Consider the following 13,713-nt stretch of genomic DNA (forward strand, 5'->3'; position numbering starts at 1 on the left):
TCACATAGTATTTCTGTATCAAACTCGCAAACTCAATCTCTGTACACTCTTTGGTGAGGGGTTGTAGAATTCTGGGGGAGTTTTCCAGACCCTCATAATATCCAGAAGGTTACAGTCTAGTTAAACTTATTAAAAGTGCTATCTGGAGGACGGTAACATCTTCAAGTCATCCCTTTCCTTTAGGGAGAGATAGTCTGGACCTTTAGACCCAATTAAGCGTCTTATAGAATTCGGCTATCTCTAACTTTAGTTGAAGGTGAACGTCTGGGGAATACACCTGATCTGGGGTAGCCCGAAAAGGGCTAGGACTAGTAATTATCCCTTCAGGACGTCAAACAAACCATCGTCAACATCTTCACCGAAGTCTACGAGAGCATGGGCCTTACACTAAACATCCGTAAGACAAAGGGCCTCTACCAACCTGCCCCCGTCACAAAGTACAGCCCCCCAATTATCAAAATCCACGACAAGGCCTTAGACAACGTGGACCACTTTCCATACCTCGGGAGCCTACTGTCAACAAGGGCAGACGTCGATGACGAACTCCAACACCGCCTTCAGTGTGCCAGTGCAGCCTTCGGTCGCCTGAGGAAGAGAGTGTTTGAAGACCAGGACCTCAAACCCGGCACCAAGCTCATGGTCTATAGAGCAGTAGTGATACCCGCCCTCCTGTATGCTACAGCAGGCACCTCAAAGCTCTGGAGAGGTACCACCAACGCTGCCTCCGCAAGATCCTGCAAATTCATTGGCAGGATAGGCGCACCAATGTCAGTGTTCTCGCTCAGGCCAACATCCCCAGCATCGAAGCTTTGAGCATGCTCGATCAGCTCCGATGCACGGGTCACATCGTCCGCATGCCCGATAAGAGATTCCCAAAACAAGTGCTCTACTCGGAACTCCGACACAGCAAGAGAGCCCCAGGTGGGCAGAGGAAATGCTTCAAGGACACCCTCAAACCCTCCTAGACAAAGTGAAACATCCCCACCGACACCTGGGAATCCCTGGCCCAAGACCGCACAAATTGGAGGAGAAGCATCTGGGAAGGCGCCGAACACCGAGTCTCTTCGCCGGGAGCAAGCAGAAGCCAAGCGCAAGGAGCGCACGTCAACCCAAGCACCCCACCCACCCGCCCCTTCAACCACCGTCTGCCCCACCTGTGACAGAGACTGTAGGTCCTGCATTGGACTCAGTCATCTGAGAACTCATTTTTAATGTGGAAGCAAGTCATCCTCGGTTCCGAGCGACTGCCTAAGAGATTATTCTGGGTATTTTCCTGAGGGTTATCTGAAGCTGCATGAGAAGAATCCAAGTCCCAACTGACCGATTTACCCCTTCATTTTGCATTAGTGAGTCAGGGTTGAGGTGTCTCACAACATAAGGTGTTGTGATGAAAGTTTAGAATTAAGTAACCCCTTTATAATAGACTCAATAATCTGATGTCTGAACGAGACAGGTCCACAGTTGTGCAGAGCAATATTAATGATTGACTCACTAATGCAAAATGAAGGGATAGATCTGTTCAATGGATTGTCAACCAATTAATATTTACACAAGTACAAATTTTACCTCATCCTTCGAAAATGCAAAAATGTAAGACAGCTTCTTTCCCCATCCAATTTCATATAGGAGTGGTTTGTCACAGGCATTTTCACAGGGATCACAATGCAGCCACCTTTTCTGGGAGGTTGAGTACACCTCCGTCCAAACGTGATCTGAAAAGACAACCAATACTCAGTAACATTATTAAAACTAGCCTTCTGGTTACACTAGCAATAACTACCTGAATTTGCTGAAAACACTTTAATATAGCATGTGCTCCCACTATTCCCTTACATACATCATATTACATAACCATCAATCTATATTATAGATGACCTCACCTGTACAGATGGTGCAGAACAATGTTGCTATAAAAAAATCTAATCATCCACATCCAATATAATTTATACTGCATTTACGGCAGTTAGCTGTTGAGCAATAGTTTAATCGGATCAGAGTTTGCTTCATTTACATAAGCTTGATGCCAGGGATTGCAATATACCAGGGCTTGAGGATCAGAAGAACCACACAAAAACACAGTAATCATTGACGAAGGGCTGAATTAACTTTTCAAGTCAATTGCTTAATATGCCAGTTATTCAACAATTGGTGTGGCAGCTTACTGGTTATCCTACTGGACTAGCAACCCAGCGGTGTCAGGAGTTTAAATCCACCGTGGCAAATTGTGAAATTGAATTCAATAAATCTGGTACTTTGTGGGCTAGAACTGGAAAGTAAAAATGAAAACTGTTAGATTGCACAAAAACCCAACTGCTTCACTAATGTCTTTCCTTCAGGGAAGGGAACCTGCCACCCCTACTTGTCTAGTCTACACGCAGCTCCAGTTTAACACTACGTGGTTGACTCAATGCTCTCAGGGCACCTAGGGATGGGCAAGAAACACGGTCTTGGTGTCGCCCATATCCCAAGAACAAAAAAAGTGTTACAGGTAGACCTAGTAATAGTGCTTTTCAAATTCACAAAACTTAAATACATTAAAGTCAACTTCAGGAGATACATTAAAACGGAGTTGCACAACAAGCAGTTAAAATAGATTTTGTATTAGATACCTTTAAACAACTTGGATTGCATCAGTGTGTTACTTTGTATATAGAAAACTTGCATTTATATAGTGCCTTTTATGATGTCCCAAAGTCCTTCACAGCCAATTAATTACTTTTTGAACCATCATAGCTGTTGTAATATAGGGAAACGTGGAAGCCAATTTGCGTACAGCAAGGCCCCACAAATGGCAGAGATAAATGACCAGATAATCTGTTTTAGTGATGGTGGTTACGGGATAAATGTTAGCCAGGACACCAGGTGAACTCCTTGCTCTTTGTCAAAAAGGTGCCATGGGCTCTTTTACATCCACCTGAAAGGGCAGACAAGTCCTTGGTTTAACTTGAGCACACAATCTAAGCTAGCACTGCTCTGATGTGTTAGATTAGATTATGTACTTAAGTGTCTGGAATGGGGCTTAAACCCATAGTTTTCTGACTCCGAGGCGAGAGTGCCACTACCAAGTCAAGTCTGAACATATGTATAACAACCCATGTCCATAGAATGGAAATAATGCAATTGGTATTAGAGATTCATGTGTAGGACAGGGTCAAGTCAGGCAGATACAATAGCAAGTCTATGACATACATGCAAGCATTACAATGCTTACATATTGCTATGGAAAGAGGGCAGATTGGCTAAGAACTTGCATTTATTTACTGCAGTCTGCAGATGGCAAGACTGACAAAATGAGGAAAGTAGTGACTTTATGTTAAAGCTTCTCTTTTGGGGAAGTTAAAAATTAATTTTGAGAGTGATAGAATTGTAATGATCCTATCATTAACCTCCTGCATTAGCATACTTAATTTTTTTTAAAGTAAAACACAAGTGTTTCATGGTCCACCTTACTCTAGCAAGTAGCAAATGTATACATTAAAAAAAAATCAAAATACTGAACAGGTTGAACTGGCATTATGTTAGGCAGACAAGCGAAACACCACAAGAATGGAATTGTCCGAGCTCAACATCGGAAAATGCTGTTCATTTATTTTGATATGATTTTTTGAAATCAGTGTAAATGTGTAATTCAGAAAAATAAACAGAATAGCTGTGCTCTATTCAGGCCACTTTACAGATGTACAGTATTTTACCTGTTGTACACCAGACATATCTTGCTTCAAACCCCATAGCTCTGCAGCAAAGTGTGAAGCAATTGGCCCACTCTCCACAACGTCCCCTCCTGGTTTCCAGTAGCTTCTCTGCATGATTATACCTACATAGTTCAGAGCATAAAGATGTCAAATTTAATATACTGCCAAACTCACGTAAACAATTTTGATACAGAAGGAAAATTAGACCTTTCAAAAGATTGCTATAGTCTGCTTTTGTGTGTATTGAAGGTAAAGTGTATGCTATTTAGTACTAGTTGACTTCCCATGGAGTTACTCAGGAAAAAATAAGAAAAATTGGAACTGGGTAGCTACAAAAACTAAATACGTTTGATGAGCTTGCTTATTATTTGAGTCGCAGACATTGTCCAGGGTCCCAAAGCTTGCCCAGGCCCTCAATTCAGTTAGTGCTTGGGATTGTTTTTAGTTACTTCAACTTTTAGACACAATTTTTACATGGTTAGAGTTATTTCAACTTCCTGAAATTTTCTGTTTTTGGCATGAAAGTACAAAGGTTCCCTTGCACAATTTCTCACGTTTCTGTAAGGTATAAGCAGCTGACACAGCTTAAAGCACTTCCATATTATGATGAAACAAAGATTCAGACATTGGCATTTTATTCGGACAATTCTGAGTTATGGCATCTTTATATTTTTACAAGTTTGAAACAGAGGAAGTAGCTTGTAAATAGGAGAAAAGCTCTGAAAAGTAGATGCATGACTGCAAGTTTGTATCTGTTTTAGTACAGAGTAATCCAACAATAATAGTTGCTACAGTTTATTGTAAATTAATATTTAATATCAATGGCCCAGAATTTGTGGTGGGTAATAACAGCGAACTAACCGCATTCGCTGTTATTACCCCATCGAAACTGACCGCAACTCCGGGATGTAGCACACGCACATCTAAACGCGGAAATCCTGAAGTGAAACGGATGAAAACTTGGGCTTTTCCACAGTAATATCGCTGTTAAATACCCCATTAAAATTAGGCCATGTTGGATTAGGTGTAACTGGGGTTTTAACAGCGTATTGACTGCTAAATAAACGTTATTGTCCTGTAAAACTAAATTTTAATTTTGTGGAGTGTCAAATTTCTCCATAATGATGAAAATTACAAATTAAGAAACTTAACATTTTTTTTTAAAAGTTTGTTCATATTTATTTCAGGTTTATCTTTACCCGAAGCGATAGCCCCAATCTTTGTTTGGCTCTCTAACATTTTTTAAAAAGTCGGGATAAAAGCAACTTCTTCACTTCCTGGTTCCCGTTCTGTGATTGGCTGCTTAGACAGATCGTTGACGTCACAGCAGCTTGCACTCGGGATTCCCACTAAACTAGTGATCTCAATTGCACATAAAAGGCAAACTTCTCGCCAGAGATCGCAAAATCTTTGTGAGCAGCTTTCTTTAGGGCCAGTGGTGAATGCCTTTGCTTCGCCACTGACCGCAAATTCCAGGTCAATGTGTTGGGAGAAACACAAGAAGTAAATCAGTATAAGTGCATGCAGCATTAGCCTCTGCACTAAGCAGCTCCTCACCCTGGTTTCAACCTTTATCTCAACTTCCTTGGCTCTCTTGATATACTGCACTGCCCTGCCCGGAGCTGAGCGGCGGACCTGCAAGAGGCACAGTCAGCGAGAGGAGGATAAAAAGAGTGCGGAGAGGAGGCCTGGGACCGGAGCGGAGCAAGAGGCACAGAGTCAGCGAGAGAAGAGAGAGAAGTAAAAAGTAATCGAAGTGTGACATCACCAGAAAGCAGGTAAGTGATTAGTTGGTGAGTATTTCTTGCTTTTTTCCAAACTTAAATTTTGTGGTTTATAGTTGCTATGGTCTTTGTTGTGTAGCGGGGACTGCTGGTAAACAAGGGCCCTTGAGTATATCATTTAATTGTAGTGTAATTGGTGGGATTGATTTGATTTAATTTAATTTGAATTAATTAAAGGGTAAGTCATGGCAGTACAGCTCAGCACCGTGGTATGCTCCTCCTGCACTATGTGGGAAATCAGGGACACTTCTTATGTCCCTGGCGACCATGTGTGCAGGAAGTGTATCCAGCTGCAGCTACTGGCAGGCCACATCGTGGCACTGGAGCTGCAGATGGATACATACTGGAGCATTCGCGATGCTGAGGATGTCGTGGATAGCACGTTTAATGAGTTAGTCACGCCGCAGGTAAAGGCGGCACAGGCAGCAAGGGAATGGGTGACCACCAGGCAGAGTAGTAGGCGCAGGCAGGTAGTACAGGGGGCCCCTATGGCCATCCCCCTCTCAAACAGATATACCACTTTGGATATTGTTGAGGGAGATGGCTTATCCGGGGAAGACAGCAGCAGCCAACTTCCTGGCACCGTAGGTGGTTCTGCTGCACAGGACGGGATGAAAAAGAGTGGGAGAGCTATAGTAATAGGGGATTCTATTGTATGGGGAATAGATAGACATTTCTGCGGCCGCAAAGGAGACTCCAGGATGCTATGTTGCCTCCCTGGTGCAAGGGTCAAGGATGCCTCGGAGCGGCTGCAGAGCATTTTGAAAGGGGAGGGTGAACAGCCAGTTGTCGTGGTGCATATAGGTACCAACGATATAGGTAAAAACTGGGATGAGGTCCTAAAAGCTGAATATAGGGAGTTAGGAGGTAAATTAAAAAATAGGACCTCAAAAAGGTAGTAATCTCAGGATTGCTACCAGTGCCAAGTGTTAGTCAGAGTAGAAATAGAAGGATATTTCAGCTGAATACGTGGCTAGAGGAATGGTGCAAGGGGGAGGGATTCAAATTCCTGGGACATTGGAACCGGTTCTGGGGGAGGTGGGACCAGTACAAACTGGACGGTTTGCACCTGGGCAGGACCGGGACCAATGTCCTAGGAGGAGTGTTTGCTAGTGCTGTGGGGGAGGGTTTAAACTAAAATGGCAGGGGGTTGGGAACCTATGCAGGGAGACAGAGGAAAGGGAAACAAAGATAGAAGCAAAAGACAGGAAGGAGAAAAGCAAAAGTGGCAGTCAGAGAAATCAAGGGTTTATCTCAAACATGGCCACAGTAAATAATAATTCTAAAAGGTCGAAGAGTGATAAAAAAAGGCTTTGTGTCTTAATGCGAGGAGCATTCGTAATAAGGTGGATGAATTAGCTGCGCAAATAGATGTAAACGGATATGATTGGTGACCAAGGCTGGGAACTCAACATCCAGGGGTATTCAATATTCAGGAAAGACAGGTAAAAAGGAAAAGGAGGTGGGGTAGCAGTGCTGGTTAAAGAGATTAACACAATAGTAAGGAAGGATATTAGTTCTGATGATGTGGAATCTGTATGGGTAGAGCTGAGAAATACCAAGGGGCAGAAAACGTTAGTGGGAGTTGTATACAGACCCCCAAACAGTAATGCTGAGGTTGGGGATGGCATTAAACGGGAAATTAGAGACACGTGCAATAAGGGCACAGCTGTTATCATGGGTGACTTTAATCTACATAGAGATTGGGCAAACCAAATTAGTAACAATACTGTGGAGGAGGAATTCCTGGAGTGTATACGGGATGGTTTCCTGGACCAATATGTCGAGGAACCAACTAGAGATCAGGCCATCTTAGACTGGGTATTATGTAATAAGGAATAATTAGCAATCTTGTTGTGCGAGGCCCCTTGGGGCGGAGTGATCATAATACGATCGAATTCTTCGTTAAGATGGAGAGTGAAGTATTTGACTCAGCACTAGGGTCCTGAATTTAAATAAAGGAAACTATGATGGTATGAGGCACGATTTGAGTAGGATTGATTGGGGGAATGTTACTCAAAGGGTTGACGGTGGATAGGCAATGGCAAACATGTAAAGATCGCATGGATGAACTACAGAATTTGTTCATCCCTGTTTGGCATAAAAATAAAACAAAAAAGGTGACTCAACCATGGCTAACAAGGGAAATTAGGGATAGCATAAGATCCAAAGAGAGGACATATAAATTGGCCAGAAAATGCAAAAAATCTGAGGATTGGGAGCAGTTTAGGATTCAGCAAAGGAGGACAAAGGGATTCATTAAGAAAGGGAAAATAGAGTATGAGAGTAAGCTTTCAGGGAACATAAAAACTGACTGTAAAAGCTTCCATCGATATGTGAAGAGAAAAAGATTGGTGAAGTCAAGCGTAGGTCCCTTGCAGTTAGAATCAGGGGAATTTATAATGGGGAACAAAGAAATGGCAAACCAATTAAATACATACTTTGGTTCTGTCTTCACAAAGGAGGACACAAATAACCTCCCAGAGATGTCGGGGAACATAGGGTCTAATGAGAGGGAGGAACTGAATGAAATCAGTATTTGTAGGGAAATGGTATTAGGGAAATTGATGGGATTGAAGGCTGATAAATCCCCAGGGCCTGATAATCTACATCCTAGGGTACTTAAGGAAGTGGCCCTAGAAATAGTAGATGCATTGCTGGTCATCTTCCAAAATTCTATCGACTCTGGAACTGTTCCCATGGATTGGAGGGTAGCTAATGTTACCCCACTATTCAAAAAAGGTGGTAGAGCGAAAACAGGGAATTATAGACCGGTAAGTCTGACATCGGTAGTGGGGAAAATGCTAGAGTCCATTATGAAAGATGTAATAGCAGAGCACTTGGTAAACAGTGACAGGATCAGACAGTCAACATGGATTTACAAAAGGTAAATCGTGCTTGACTAATCTACTGGAATTTTTTGAGGATGTAACTGGTATAGATATGGGAGAACCAGTGGATGTGGTGTATTTGGACTTTCAGAAGGCTTTCGATAAGGTCCCGCATAAGAGATTAGCGTGTAAAGTTAAGGCACATGGGATTGGGGGCAAGGTACTGACTTGGATAGAGAACTGGTTGGCAGACAGGAAGCAAAGAGTTGGAATAAACGGGTCTTTTCCCAGTGGCAGGCAGTAACTAGTGGGGTACCGCAGGGATCAGTCCTAGGACCCCAGCTATTCACAATATATATTAATGATCTAGACGAGGGAACTAGATGTAATATCTCCAAGTTTGCAGATAACACAAAGCTGGGTGGGCGTGTGTGCTGTGAGGAGGATGCCGAGAAACTCCAGTATGATTTGGACAGGTTGAGTGATTGGGCAGATGCAGTATAATGTGGATAAATGCGAGGTTATCCACTTTGGTGGTAAAAACAGGAAGGCAGATTATTATCTGAACGGCAATAGATTGGCAGAAGGGGAAGTGCAACGACACCTGGGTGTCCTTGTGCACCAGTCGCTGAAGGTAAGCATGCAGGTGCAGCAGGCGGTTAAGAAGGCAAATGGTATGTTGGCCTCCGTAGCGAGAGGGTTCGAGTACAGGAACAAGGATGTCTTGCTGCAATTGTACAGGGCCTTGGTGAGACAACACCTTGAGTATTGTGTGCAGTTTTGGTCACCTTATCCGAGGAAGGATGTTCTTGCGATGGAGGAAGTGCAGCGAAGACTCACCAGACTGATATCTGGGATGGCAGGAATGACGTATGAGGAGAGATTGGGTCGATTAGGCTTATACTCGCTGGAGTTTAGAAGAACAAGGGGGGCGATCTCATTGAAACATAAAATTCTAACAGGACTAGGCAGACTAGATGCTGTAAGGATGTTCCTGATGGCAGGGGAGTCCAGAACCAGGGGTCACAGTCTAATGATAAGAGGTAAGCCATTTAGGACAGAGAAGGAGGAGGAATTTCTTCACCCAGAGAGTGGTGAACCTGTGGAATTCTCTACCACAGAAGGCAGTTGAGGCCAATTCATTAGCTATATTCAAGAAGGAGTTGGATATATTTCTTAAGGCTAAAGGGATCAAGGGATATGGGGAGAAGGCAGGGACAGGGTACGGCGTTTGGATGATCAGCCATGATCTCATTGAATGGCGGAGTAGGTTCGAGGGGCCGAATGGCCTACTCCTGCTCCTATCTTCTATGTTACTATGCTGTCCTACCTCCCAATGAACTTTCCTAGCCATATTCAAGGCTACCTCCTCAACCATGCCATCTTACTCTCACCACTCTCATTCCCCTTGCTCCTTCCAACCCAACTTCCTTCTGCATCCGTCCCTGGAATAAACTCTCCCCAAGTCACTTACTCGCAGCCGTCTAGCCTTGTGCCTCCGTTTGCGATGATACTCTGTAGCTGTTGATCTTCTCATTCAATCCCTCACCGATGCCATTGATGCCCTTGTCCCCAAGAAAAACACTGGTCACTCGCTCGAGGCCATGGGGTGCAGACTTCAATGTATCTGGCGCACAATTGGTTTGAACATTCATTGCGAGATCTAGCTGGGCCACATCGAGCACTACTGAGCCCTGCTCTCTTCTCCAAAAGCTGCTCACTATGCCAGGATCATCCTGGAATGCAAAGATAACTCCTGGCTTCTTTTCTCCACTACCAACAGTCTTCTTAAACCCATCTCCCCTGCCCCTCCAACAAATGTGCGTTCATGGATTTCTTTGTCACCAAGATTGAAACCAACCATTCAGTTGCCTCTACCACAACTCACCAAGCCAAATTTCCCATAAGGTTCCCCCCCACACCCTAGTCATGAGCCTGCGTCCTTCGCTAGCTTCTCTCCTATCTCCCTTAAAGCCTTCTCTGAGCTTATCTTGTCCATGAGATCCACCGCCTGCTCTCTCAACCCTATTCCCACCAAACTGCTGACCACCCAACTTCCATTCCTGCCCCCATACTAGTCTACATGTAAATGATTCCCTCTCCTCAGGTACTGTCCCCATCCCTTTCAAAACTGTCATCACCCCTTCCTCAAAAATCCCATCCTCGACCCCTCTGTCCTTGCAAATTACCACCTATCTCTAACCTCTCTTTCCTCTCCAAAGTCCTTGAATGTGTTGTTGCCTCCCAAATCCATGCCCATTTTTCCTGCTACTCTATATTTGAACTTTTCAAATCAGGTTTCCGCCCCTGCCACAGCACTGAAATGCCCCTTATCAAAGTCACAAATGACATCCTCGGTGACTGCGATCATGGTGCACTATCCTTCCTCAACCTCTCTGCAACCTTTGGCACGGTCGACCACACCATCTGCTTCCAACTTCTCCCCTCCCTTGTCCAACTTAGTGGGATTGCCCTCACTTAGTTCAACTCATATCCATCTAATTGTAGCCACAGAATCTCCTGCAATGATCACTTCCAGCTCCATTACCTTTGGTCTGCCCTTATCTGTATGGTAACGCTCGGTGACATCACCTGAAGACATGACGTCAGGTTCCACATGTACCCCGACAAAACCCAGCTCTACCTTTGCTTTGTCAGTCTGCTTGTCTGACATCCAGTCTTGGATGGACTGCAATTTCCTTCAGTTAAACAAAGGGAAGACCAAAGCCACTGTCATCAGACCCACCGTCATCAGACCCACCACAAACTCGATTCCGTCACCACCATCTTGGGCTGAACCAGACTATTCGCAACCTCAACATCCTATTTGAATCCATTCCATCACAAAGACCGCCTACTTCCACCTCTGTATCACCCACCTCTACCCCTGCCTCATCCCATCCACTGCTGAAACCCTCATCTATGATTTTGTCACCTCCAGGCTCGACTATTTCAAGGCTCTCCTGGTTGGCCTCCCATATTCCACCCTCCATAAACTTGAGTTCATCCAAAACTCTGCTGCCCGTATCCTAACCCACACCAAGTCCTGCTCACCCATCACCCCTATGCTTGCTGACCTACAAACGCCCGAAAGGGTTGTGGAGGCTGGAACCCTCACAACATTCAAGAAGCATTTGGATGAGCACTTGAAATGCCATAGCATACAAGGCTACGGACCAAATGCTGGAATATGGGATTAGATTAGACAGGGCGTGATGGCCGGCGCGGACACGATGGGCCGAAGGGCCTCTATCCGTGCTGTATAACTCTATGACTCTATACAAATTCACCACTGATCATGTAAGTAGAAGCAACTCAATAACAGACTGAAATATTTGCTTTATGATCCTGTTGTGAAATAGTAAGTTACAATATACATTGAGAGCAAAGATGTCAGTGTAGTCTACTTCAGTCATCATGAGATCTTGGTCATAAAATAAAAACAGAAAATGCTGGAAATACTCAGCAGGTCAGGCAGCATCTAGAGAGAGAGAGAGAGAGAGAGAGAGAAACAGAGTTAACGTTTCAGATCAATGATCCTTTGACAGAACTGGAAAAAGTTGGAGATGTAACAGGTTTTAGGGGCAGGGAGAAGAGGGAGGGGAGGAATGAACAAAAGGGAAGGTCTGTGATAGGTGGAAGACATGAGAAATTAAGAGAAAAAAGGGATGCTGGCGCAAGGCAAAAGGAAATGGTAATGGGTCAAGTTAAGAAACAAAAAAGTGTAAATGGCAATGGCAGGATCATCAACAGCTGCCATGTGAGAGAGAAAAAAAAAATGATAGGGGCCGAGGTTATGGTCTGAAAGTGTTGCACTCGATGTTGAGTTCAGAAGGCTGTAAAGTGCCTAATCGAAAGATGAAGTGCTGTTCCTCGAGCTTACGTTGAGCTTCATACACTGGGGAAGGGTAGCAAGGTACTTTTACTGTAAAAACAATCCACCCAAAGATTCTGCATCTCTTCCATAATGGAAATAGAAAAAATAAATATATTTTAAAATGGAAACAGAGATAAGTGTGTCTGGCTCCAAGTATTTATGTTTAAGAATTACTAAGCACTGCACTTTTTAGCTGAGGACTTGAAGGATTAGGAATGAGTTTTAGAAAATTACTGTTCAATGTAGTTTTAAATAAAGTATACAGTGACATGCAAATCAACTACAGGATTATAATAGAGAAACCAAATATGTGAATTGTGTAGAGCAAATTTCCATGCAGTCATATTATTCTGCACACTATAATTTATGGTGGTGCATACCTTGGAAATCGATTGCTGGTATGACATTTATTGCAAAGATGATTTTCAACTCTTTGAGCACCCCATCTTAGATCTTCACTGGATGGTGGAAGTGAACCTGATGACTGTGTTACTTCTCCACAGCTGTTACAGGGAAGAGAATCTACCCATTGGAAAAAATCTTGTTTAAACCACCGTAGAAGTTCCAACAACAAAAAGTCCTCCAGGTTTACTGTGGCCCCTGTTAGAAAGAAAGAACTTGCATTTATATGGCGCCTTTCATGACCTCCAATCGCTTCAGTACTTTTGCAATGTAGTCCTACAGCAGGAGACAAGATCAACTACAGGAGACACCAAGAGTTCCCTGCAAGATGAGCCAGGTGGCGTGAAGAGACATGGCAGAGGCCGAGCGCCACGTTAGTGCCTCTACCCCCTCTAGGTTGTCCATGATAATCAAGAACAGGGGAATGCGAAGTGGATAGGCAATTGCAATCCTTTCACCTTCTTAACGCTTAGAAGGGTGTGGGTCCCGAAAGTATTGCCTTCAGTCGCTCATGGGACTCTGGATGGCAAAACAGAGAATCATATAAGAAAATCGAAGAACAATGTTCAGACTGAAAGGATAAGACTCTACGGGGGCTAAATTCGGTTGATTTGCACCTCCAGTTAGTGCCCGCAGCACAAATCAACTAGTGCCTGGGCGCGGCACCGCTAACGCCTCCCACAAAATTCAGTGGGAGGTTAGCGCCGCAGATGAAGTCATCGCTGTGCGCAATGCCCCGCTCGCGCCCTGGCTGTAATATTGGGTGGCACCCCCCGACTTACTGCCGGATGCTATGTCCGCCGGGGTCAGGGGGGTCTACCTGCGGCCGGGGTGGCGGCGGGCGGCCATTTTTGTTGCTGGCCACCTGCCAGCACCTGCCCCCGTTGCTGTCCCCGGCCCCCGTGAAGCCTCCCCGCGGGGTGCCGGCTGCTCTCCATGAGCTTGGCACTCCTCGAGTACCGGGCTCGTTTGCCGGCACGCCCAATCCCTGGTGGCCCTGCTGGGCCTCGGGTCGCGCTGCGCCAGGCCCCTACCTTTTATTATAAGGGGAGGAAGGCCTGCAGTACCGCGGCACGTAGCGCCTCGATATTGGCTCGCAGCGCCCCAAGAGGGATGCGGGACGCTTC

At 44.7% G+C, this 13,713-nt stretch overlaps 1 protein-coding gene across 2 annotated transcripts in view; it reads right to left on the reverse strand.

The window, feature by feature from the left end:
- The window catches only part of ngly1 (N-glycanase 1), a 66,981-nt gene that overhangs the window by 25,735 nt on the left and 27,533 nt on the right, over window positions 1–13,713 (reverse strand). For both annotated transcript variants that reach the window (XM_085988538.1, XM_085988537.1), the window contains exons 5-7: window positions 12,565–12,784; window positions 3,693–3,814; window positions 1,567–1,712 (exon numbers count right to left, since the gene is read on the reverse strand). In XM_085988538.1, coding sequence (XP_085844664.1) covers window positions 1,567–1,712; window positions 3,693–3,814; window positions 12,565–12,784 — 488 coding nt within the window. The remainder of the gene's footprint in view (window positions 1–1,566; window positions 1,713–3,692; window positions 3,815–12,564; window positions 12,785–13,713) is intronic.

This window comes from Somniosus microcephalus, chromosome 5 (genome assembly GCF_052327205.1).
Source record: "Somniosus microcephalus isolate GS21.2 chromosome 5, FLI_Smic_1.0, whole genome shotgun sequence".
Taxonomy (NCBI): Eukaryota; Metazoa; Chordata; class Chondrichthyes; order Squaliformes; family Somniosidae; genus Somniosus; species Somniosus microcephalus.